The following is a 10,747-nucleotide window of genomic DNA, read 5'->3' as shown; positions in this document are numbered from 1 at the left end:
GTCAATGCCCCCGACCAACCCCGCTTCATCTGGACTAACCTGGTGCAGCGTATGGTGTAGTCAAGGATAGAACGTAAGTCAGATGATGCACGTAGAAGCAAGAATGATACGTCCCTTGTAAAACAAGCAGTGAGGTTTCAGACAGATGTCCCTTAGCAAGCTGACCTGGTGGTCAGAGGAAGACCAGATAGTCGCTGCGCTGGTGCAAAATCTGAATTATGTGCGATCTACATACATGGCATTAGACACCACCAAGACATTCACCTCCACTGGCCCAAGTTGGTGCAGGTGCTGCTTGGAAAAATAAGCTTTGGGTCTACCCCAAAATGGGTGAAAGTATGGGGAGGGAGGACTACAAGCAGTGGAGGAGGAGTGGAATTGACTTGTGTGTGTGTGTGTATATATATATATATATATATATATATATACCCCCACACTAAGTGGAAAATATTCTGGTATATAACATATATAGGCGTCCATCACACTCATGTGCATTCCTATTTAATGGCTGTTCCCTTTGCATATCGTCATCAATGCCACAACACCAACCCAACACTTAGAACCACAGTGGCGACCATCTTTAATGAGTCCATAGCTTACACACATTCATGGCAGACGCTCTCGCTGAGTGGTGCCGGTCCAGAACTTGTGTATATGGCTCAGCGAGTACAATTCTAGTCTTTCCAAGACAGGTTGAAGCAGAAAGATGCCTATACAATGGGGGAGCCTTTACAAAGGCTAAGAATATGAGCCAAAAGACCCCAGAGAAGGGGTAAAACAAGGTTTAGAAGTATTAGAGAAAAGGGGGTCAATACAAAGAGTAGGAGAGTCTTCAAGCCAGCGCAAGTGTACTGGCCAAAGAGAATGACCTAGGAAGAAGAATTCACAGGATAACGTAGGACCCCCCTTATATTGTTAACCAGCACTCAGCACAGGACCCATGTGTTTCAGGCAGAGTGTATGTCAAGTGTGTATATGTATGTATGAATGGAATAGGGTGTATATATATATGCAATGTCTATTTTCTTCTGCCAACATGAGTCTGTGCCCTTGGATATCCCTGAGGCTCATCTAGTCCTTTATCCCATGTGATGCGGCTTGCAACCTTACATCCACAGATCAGATTTTTTTGGGGGGGTCCTGCAGCTCAGGAGTCAACCCCGTAACCGGACTTGGTCCCAGATCCAATGGGGCAGGGGACAGGGAATGGTGGGCTATCATTTGCGGGCATGAAGAGTGTCCTGGAATTTAGTGCTGGTGTATCGAATGTGAAATCCTTTCTTGTTAATTGAGTCGTCCGAGTGGAACCGGATTGTCAGCGAGTCGCCGGATGAATACACTTCCTCTGGGGGCTGCGGGGGGAAAAAGAAAACAGGTGATCAAGCTTTTCAGATGGAGGATAATACAGAACATTCTGCATTGGGGATTTGTCCATTCAGCCAACAAGAACGTCATGAAAGCAAGGGGAGCTGTGACACTGTAAAAGGGGCTCAGCACAAAGACCACACAAAGACGACAGGCACCAGCGTCTGGGTCTATTCACGGCTAGGGGAATGATCACAATGGTGCCAATATCCAGCAGACTGCTCCTTATTCTCTGATTTATAATAGTGTCAGGGGAACATAACGTGCCCACAAATGATGGAGGGGAGGATAAAGTAATGAACACCTCCATTATTTTCAATATGGGGTTGTAGTGGGATTTTAGCGGTCAGGGCCTGTCGTGCATTTAAAAGGATGCCACCAGACTTGGCACCAAAATATATACAGTACTGTATTGTATCTATATAGTGCCAAGACAGGCAATGGAGTTGCTATGGTGCCCATAGACAGAGAGAACCCAGCTTAGGTTGGCATCATTCCCTTTTTGTATGGCCTATGAGAATCCGCTCTCCAGCTGCAGTAGCAAACTAGTGGGAGTACAAGAGCCATAGGTTCAAGGCTACAGCCCCCCATGGATCCAAGTGAGGAGGGGTATAATGGTAAGAGACAGCATTATGAAGAAGCAGGGGTACATATTTTGGGATCTGCTATGCACCTGCCCCTTTGCACCTTGTATGCTCTTATAAAGTAGGGGTCCATATTAATAGCCAAGAACAAGGCACTTGAAGAGGACTGGATTTAGGGTCCTTGCACACGACCGTCTGTGCATCTCAGTTGGGGACTGAGTTTATCACTGAATGCAGATGGATAACACCTGACTCTACTCCGTGATGCATTCATGTCTATGGGCTTTTCAGATTCATTCTGTTCCAATAACACAGATTATTAAAGAGCAGGTCCTATTCTGCTCTGTCATATCAGAAAGGAATGGATCCGGAAGCCCCAAAGACGTGAATGCATCATGGAATAGAGTCGGATGTCGTCTGACTGCATTCTGTGATAAACTCAGCCCCCAACACGGTTGTGTGCATGGACCCTTAGAAGTAAGGTGACCAACACCATAATATTTGCCTAAGTAGCCCTTCGCCTATACGTCATTGAAATCCCTTAGTTCTTTTTGGCAGAGTGTGGTGCATACACAGAAGGTTGTTCCTAGAATGTATGAGCTCCTAGGAGGTAACCACTTGGCATGGATCCAGGAGGTGCACAGTCTTGGCTTTAGGTATCTAATACTAATAGTCACCGGTGGGGGCTGTGGATACAGGGGGTGGTATCTAATACTAATAGTCACCGGTGGGGGCTGTGGATACAGGGGGTGGTATCTAATACTAACAGTCACCGGAGGGGGCCGTGGATACAGGGGGTGGTATCTAATACTAACAGTCACCGGAGGGGGCCGTGGATACAGGGGGTGGTATCTAATACTAATAGTCACCGGTGGGGGCTGTGGATACAGGAGGTGGTATCTAATACTAATAGTCACCAGTGGGGGCTGTGGATTCAGGGGGTGGTATCTAATACTAACAGTCACCGGAGGGGGCAGTGGATACAGGGGGTGGTACCTAATACTAACAGTCACCGGAGGCGGTCGTTGATACAGGGGGTGGTACCTAATACTAACAGTCACCGGTGGGGGCCGTGGATACAGGGGGTGGTACCTAATACTAACAGTCACAGGAGGGGGCTGTGGATACAGGGGGTGGTACCTAATACTAACAGTCACCGGTGGGGGCCGTGGATACAGGGGGTGGTACCTAATACTAACAGTCACAGGAGGGGGCTGTGGATACAGGGGGTGGTACCTAATACTAACAGTCACCGGAGGGGGCTGTGGATACAGGGGGTGGTACCTAATACTAAAAGTCACCGGAGGGGGCAGTGTATACAGGGGGTGGTACCTAATACTAACAGTCACCGGTGGGGGCCGTGGATACAGGGGGTGATACCTAATACTAACAGTCCCCGGAGGCGGTCGTTGATACAGGGGGTGGTACCTAATACTAATAGTCACCGGAGGGGCTGTGGATACAGGGGGTGATACCTAATACTAACAGTCACCGGTGGGGGCTGTGGATACAGGGGGTGATACCTAATACTAACAGTCACCGGAGGGGGCTGTGGATACAGGGGGTGGTACCTAATACTAATAGTCACAGGAGGGGGTCGTTGATACAGGGGGTGGTATCTAATACTAATAGTCACTGGAGGGGGCCGTGGATACAGGGGGTGATACCTAATACTAACAGTCACCGGAGGGGGTCGTTGATACAGGGGGTGGTATCTAATACTAACAGTCACAGGAGGGGGTCGTTGATACAGGGGGTGGTATCTAATACTAACAGTCACCGGAGGGGGCCGTGTATACAGGGGGTGGTACCTAATACTAACAGGCACATGGCCACAGGAGTTGGTGCTTACACCTCCATACATTCTAGGACGAACGATGCATGGAAGGTCCCAGAAACCATTGCAACAACTGGAAAAGTTTCTGCGCATGCGCCACTGCCGGACAGTAAAGGATTTCAATGTCACTTACAATAATGTGCCACTAGACCCATCAGTCAAGTTGGGAGGGGAAAGTTTTGGGAGAAATACTAAAGAAAAGCCAGGGGGCCACACGGTGGCTCAGTGATTAGCACTGCAGCCTTGCAGCGCTGGAGTCCTGGTGTTCAAATCCCGCTAAGGGCAAAAAAACCATCTGCAAGGAGTTTGTATGTTCTCCCCGTGTTTGCATGGATTTCCATCCCATATTCCAAAGACCCACTGATAGGGAAAAATGTACATTGTGAGCTCTATGTGGGGCTCACAATCTACATTTAAAAAAAAAAAAAAAAAAAAAAAAAAGCCGGGACACTTCTTTGTCTTGACAAAGCTCGGCAGACAACTTGGCACTTCTTAGTCTCTTAGTACTGTAAAATGGACATGAATGCAGTAAGCGCCCCCTAGTGGCAGCTGAGGTTACTCTGTATACCGTTACTAAATAACTTGATGGGTGATGTAATAATAGATCATTGTGAAAGGAACGCCAACATTACGAGACCTCTAAAGCATTCATCTCTGGCGTCTTTTACCTATCTTTAGTTATACAGTGATGGAGGAAATTCCTGCCACGGGGTCAGTGCACTGCAGAATGAGCAGTGGGATTTATAGCGTCCTTACACAGTGATGGGGAATCCAGCTGTCTTCTTTTATAGCAGCCGGTTAAATCATTTCCTGACAGCTCCGCAGAATGGAGCCCTGTTATGTCTTCTGACTTTACCCACAACCATTCATTTTCTGCATGGAAACAACCAGTGTGTGCACTGAGGCCGTCGCTGTCCGCTGGACCTCAAATGACTGCTTGTACTGAATGGGGCAATTACGCCGGGATCAAAGCCCTCTGCGGGCAGCTTCCTATTTCTGATCTGCCACCTACATGGTTTACCCAGTAGGCGCAGAGGAAGAAAGCATTGAGCGCTGGCAGTAAGAGCATTGATGGCGTTTTCTCCCCCTGGTTTCTTGCAGCGGCTGACTGACAGCGATGGCGGTTCTGTGCCCGGTACATATCGAGGGTTACAATTAACCAGGAAATTATTACATGGTTTCACAGCTTGCTGCTATCCATTACAGCGCCAAAGCTGACGGGACGCAAGTCTGTGCTATAATCAGAAACATCGGGGGAGATCAACTGCGTGAAATGCACCAGAAATCTGGCACAAATTGTACCAAAATGTCGAGTACATGGTGTAAGCTAATATTATGGAACGGTGGCGGCAGGGGATAGGGGAGATAAGCAATGCTGCTTTTATTTTATTTTAACCCATTCTGCCCCTTTTCTCAGAAATAAAAATGATACAGTTAGAAAAACCATTTAAGAAGCAATCTACCTATCTAATGCAATGTGAGAGAGAATAGGATTGCTGGTTCAGCCCGCCAATCATCTGGCCACAATATACTGCTTTATGGGCTGCTCGTCGTAGGAAGAAAGACGTATAAAAGGATTTTTCGACCCCTGGATGTTTTTAATACAGGATATGCCATAGGTATCTGATCAGTGTGGGTCAGACACCTGGACCCTGCACGACTCAGCAGATCGGGCTGCCTCTTGGCACTGGAAACTATTGTATAGGACGGGAATTAAAGCAGCTCTGCTTCTATTAAATCTATACACACAGGGTACTGCAGCTCTGCTCTTATTCAAGCTATACACATAGCTATGCTGTAGCTCTGCGCCGACTACTTGCCCTGTATAGTGGTGGTGCCGGGGTACTACAGCTCTGCACCTATTACTTGCCCTGTATAGTGGTGGTGCTGGGGTACTACAGCTCTGCGCCGACTACTTGCCCTGTATAGTGGTGGGGCCGGGGTACTACAGCTCTGCACCTATTACTTGCCCTGTATAGTGGTGGTGCCGGGGTGCTGCAGCTCTGCGCCAATTACTTGCCCTGTATAGTGGTGGTGCTGGGGTACTACAGCTCTGCACCTATTACTTGCCCTGTATAGTGGTGGTGCTGGGGTACTACAGCTCTGCACCTATTACTTGCCCTGTATAGTGGTGGTGCTGGGGTACTACAGCTCTGCACCTATTACTTGCCCTGTATAGTGGTGGTGCTGGGGTACCACAGCTCTGCACATATTACTTGCCCTGTATAGTGGTGGTGCTGGGGTACTGCAGCTCTGCGCCAATTACTTGCCCTGTATAGTGGTGGTGCTGGGGTACTGCAGCTCTGCGCCAATTACTTGCCCTGTATAGTGGTGGTGCTGGGGTACTGCAGCTCTGCACCTATTACTTGCCCTGTATAGTGGTGGTGCCAGGGTACTGCAGCTCTGTGCCGATTACTTGCTCTGTATAGTGGTGGTGCTGAGGTACTGCAGCTCTGCACATATTACTTGCCCTGTATAGTGGTGGTGCTGGGGTACTACAGCTCTGCACCTATTACTTGCCCTGTATAGTGGTGGTGCTGGGGTACTACAGCTCTGCGCCAATTACTTGCTCTGTATAGTGGTGGTGCTGGGGTACTGCAGCTCTGCACCTATTACTTGCCCTGTATAGTGGTGGTGCTGGGGTACCGCAGCTCTGCACCTATTACTTGCCCTGTATAGTGGTGGTGCTGGGGTACTACAGCTCTGCACCTATTACTTGCCCTGTATAGTGGTGGTGCTGGGGTACTACAGCTCTGCACCTATTACTTGCCCTGTATAGTGGTGGTGCTGGGGTACTTCTGCTCTGTGCCTATTACTTGCCCTGTATAGTGGTGGTGCTGGGGTACCACAGCTCTACACATATTACTTGCCCTGTATAGTGGTGGTGCTGGGGTACTACAGCTCTGCACCTATTACTTGCCCTGTATAGTGGTGGTGCTGGGGTACTTCTGCTCTGTGCCTATTACTTGCCCTGTATAGTGTTGGTGCCAGGGTACTGCAGCTCTACACATATTACTTGCCCTGTATAGTGTTGGTGCCAGGGTACTGCAGCTCTGCACATATTACTTGCCCTGTATAGTGGTGGTGCTGGGGTACTACAGCTTTGTGCCTATTACTTGCCCTGTATAGTGGTGGTGCTGGGGTACTGCAGCTCTGCACATATTACTTGCCCTGTATAGTGGTGGTGCTGGGGTACTGCAGCTCTGCACATATTACTTGCCCTGTATAGTGGTGGTGCTGGGGTACTACAGCTTTGTGCCTATTACTTGCCCTGTATAGTGGTGGTGCTGGGGTACTGCAGCTTTCACACCTATTACTTGAATAGTCCCAGAGCCGCATCTTGCCTCCTGTCCACTGCAGTAGCTTCCAGCACCTGGAGGCAGCCGGATCAGCTAATAAGTCCAGAGTATGGGTGTCGGACCCCGCAGATTAGATACTGATGACCTATCCTGTGCAATAGTATATCAGTATACAAAAACCACTTGGGTGGAGTCTGGAAAAACCCTTTAAAGGTGACATAAAGAACAGAATGAGACGCTGGCACATTGGTATACATACCCCAGATCCGCAGTATCTCCCCATTCTGGGGGATGTCTCAGTAGGCCCATCATATATCTCTATATAGTCGTATCCACAGTCCTGCTCCTCCTCCAGCTCAAAGCTCTGGAATACGAGCTCCACACCATACTTTCCCTCTGACTGCAGGTGCCATACACATTCTGTGGCCGGGGGGTGCACGTCATCTCCAAACTTAGCATGGGAGTATAAGTCCTTAGTCCGGACTTCTGCCAGGAACGTCCCTCCGCACTCTGTAAGGACAAATATACCAAAAGTATAGCACATCTATTGGAGGAATAGGTATAACCCATCATAATTCAATCCTACCTCCCTCCCTCATTAAGCCCTTCAAACCTAGCATGTCTTAAACCACAAACATAGATATACAAACACAAAACTGGAACAGGCCAGATGGTTATCGACACTCAACATATCCAACTACAGGTTCAAATATAAAAAATATATACCTTTATTAACACAATGTTAAAATTATATACATCAATATAGAGGAATACACATATACTGGACAGATGCAAAACACCGTATAAAACAGTACACATAGATGAATCTTAGTGAAATAGTATTGCACATATATATATATAGTAAGATGAACTACACCTGATGCAACCTCCACAAACAATTTATTAAATAATCACACTACCCGAATGCAGCTAAACTACTCTCCTAGTATTGACTAAGCATGTATATAGTCATAATATCCTGATTGCAGAAAGAACACTCTCCTTAATTGAACATAAAGTCAGAAAATGACCAATAATATGTATTTCCAAAGCAGGAACAGGGATAAACCCATGTTTACAACATATTGTCATCAGGGAGGCAGAGCCGCAGGTATAATGCACACATAATGTAAAATACAATAAGGATAGGTCTACATCAAGAGGAAATATGCCATCTTACCCATATAGAATCACTGTGATGTAAAGCAAGAACACCTAGTTTCTGTTTGTCAGCCCGACGTACGTTTCGGCACGCTAAGCCTTCTTCCGGGGGTGGCTACCACGTTTCGGCACGCTAAGCCTTCTTCTGGGGGTGGCTACCACGTTTCGGCACGCTAAGCCTTCTTCCGGAAGAAGGCTTAGCGTGCCGAAACGTACGTCGGGCTGACAAACAGACACTAGGTGTTCTTGCTTTACATCACAGTGATTCTATATGGGTAAGATGGCATATTTCCTCTTGATGTAGACCTATCCTTATTGTATTTTACATTATGTGTGCATTATACCTGCGGCTCTGCCTCCCTGATGACAATATGTTGTAAACATGGGTTTATCCCTGTTCCTGCTTTGGAAATACATATTATTGGTCATTTTCTGACTTTATGTGGAATTAAGGAGAGTGTTCTTTCTGCAATCAGGATATTATGACTATATACATGCTTAGTCAATACTAGGAAAGTAGTTTAGCTGCATTCGGGTAGTGTGATTATTTAATAAATTGTTTGTGGAGGTTGCATCAGGTGTAGTTCATCTTACTATATATATATATGTGCAATACTATTTCACTAAGATTCATCTATGTGTACGGTTTTATACGGTGTTTTGCATCTGTCCAGTATATGTGTATTCCTCTATATTGATGTATATAATTTTAACATTGTGTTAATAAAGGTATATATTTTTTATATTTGAACCTGTAGTTGGATATGTTGAGTGTCGATAACCATCTGGCCTGTTCCAGTTTTGTGTTTGTATATCTGTAAGGACAAAGAACAGGATTACCGATCTATACTATTACATAATGTCTCACAAGGCGAGGACTAAAGGGGGCCATACATCTTAGACAGCTGTCAGCTAATCGTACAAATGGGAAATAAGGATTGGGCTTACATATTGGGAATAAGCCATCTCAGATGGGGTCATATCACCTATGGAAAGAAAGGATTGGGCGGACTGAGATCCAACCTGCCTGATCCTTTCTTCCACAACATTTGGTTTATAGTATTGGACCATAAGAAACATTATATTCATGTACGTGGACCCGCTGTAGTGTCCATCAGTAGACGTGGTTGTGATATGTCTCACCAGTTGTCACTTCTGCCACGAATCCTCTTTTTTGCACTGAATTGTCCGAAATAAATTTGAGAAACATGTGGTTTCCCGGAGCGGTGAACGGATCAGGGACCTTGCTGCCACAGAACCGCTTTAGGACAGGAGCCTGAGCATTTACACCGGAGTAAACTTCAACGTGGTCGTACAAACACTCCTGGTGGGACTCCATCTCCAGCTCCTTCACCACCTGCCAGACAGAACAAAGAGGAACGTATAAGACCAGCCAATCTATCAGAGTCAGATTTACTGTGGGACCTGTTAAAATCATGAATCCCCTTCCCCACTTTACTACTGTAACCTTATCCGCCTTCAAGTAGATAAAACTAAGGATGAGACTGAGGCTTACCAGTTTCACTCTGTGTCCTGGGGTGGCAGACACGAGCCACGTGCACACCTTCTTGTTGGGGTAGGAGTCAGGCCAGTTGGGGCTGGTGATGTTCTGGTTACTGGCGGTCACGTTGTGGTTACAGCCCGCTGAAATGAATATCAATGATAAATGAGGGAGAGAAGACCTGATAGCAAACAGTACAAAAATTAGGACCAATTCACACCCTGCATAAAGGTCATTTACTACATGCAATTTTACGCTTACATTTCGTTCGATGTTTATTGCGATGGATGGCATATAGAGATGTCCTTCCCTACGGTTCCTCATAGCTACGCATGTCTAGATAGGTGTATCAAAAGCTTTTCAAAACAACACAGTTTTGTGATATTCTATCACAAGATGTGTATCCTATAAGTTTTCTGTGAGGCCATCTAGTGGTTGTGTTGTGAATCTCGTCAAAAACAGGGCAACAATCAGAACAGAGATTGCTAGATTTGGTAGATATGAATATACTGATAGTTTATGGGCCACAAACCTGATGACAGGTTTCCTATAACCAACCAATCGAGCACCAACACAAGGTCAGCTATAGACAGTACCATCTGTGCCAGCTGTCGGACAGTGAGTTATCCTTTTCTCCTTGTCCTCCTAAAAAATCTAAGAGACCATAACTATATAGTCAGGGAGGCGGAGCTGTGGATTCATTATAACTGTGTGACAGGAGCCTGTCTAATCAACAGCAGTAAGGTACTATGCACATGACCGTGTGTGTCACCAGTTCGTGATCAAATGACACAGATGGAACACACGTTGGATGACTTTCACCGCCCCACTCACTGCGGTCATGGGTTGTAAAACGGACAGGACCTGTCCTGATTTTTGCCCCAGGCTCACGGCCCCATAAACAGAACTGTGAAAATACAGGTTGTGTGTATAGGGCCATAGAAATGAATGGGTCAGTGTGCTATGCCTGAAAAATATGGTCACACCGTCGTGTGCATGA

The 10,747-nt window shown here is 46.5% G+C and overlaps 1 protein-coding gene across 1 annotated transcript in view; it reads right to left on the bottom strand.

Annotated features, from left to right (window-relative positions):
- Positions 1-563: 563 nt before the first annotated feature.
- The window catches only part of BMP1 (bone morphogenetic protein 1), a 61,414-nt gene continuing 51,230 nt past the window's right edge, over positions 564-10,747 (bottom strand). Inside the window, exons 17-20 of the mRNA XM_075272710.1 lie at positions 9,763-9,890; positions 9,390-9,603; positions 7,345-7,595; positions 564-1,352 (exon numbers count right to left, since the gene is read on the bottom strand). Coding sequence (XP_075128811.1) covers positions 1,218-1,352; positions 7,345-7,595; positions 9,390-9,603; positions 9,763-9,890 — 728 coding nt within the window. The 3' untranslated portion in view covers positions 564-1,217. The remainder of the gene's footprint in view (positions 1,353-7,344; positions 7,596-9,389; positions 9,604-9,762; positions 9,891-10,747) is intronic.

Source organism: Leptodactylus fuscus, chromosome 5 (assembly GCF_031893055.1).
Source record: "Leptodactylus fuscus isolate aLepFus1 chromosome 5, aLepFus1.hap2, whole genome shotgun sequence".
NCBI lineage: Eukaryota > Metazoa > Chordata > Amphibia > Anura > Leptodactylidae > Leptodactylus > Leptodactylus fuscus.
This window is presented reverse-complemented; position numbering and strand designations above follow the sequence as displayed.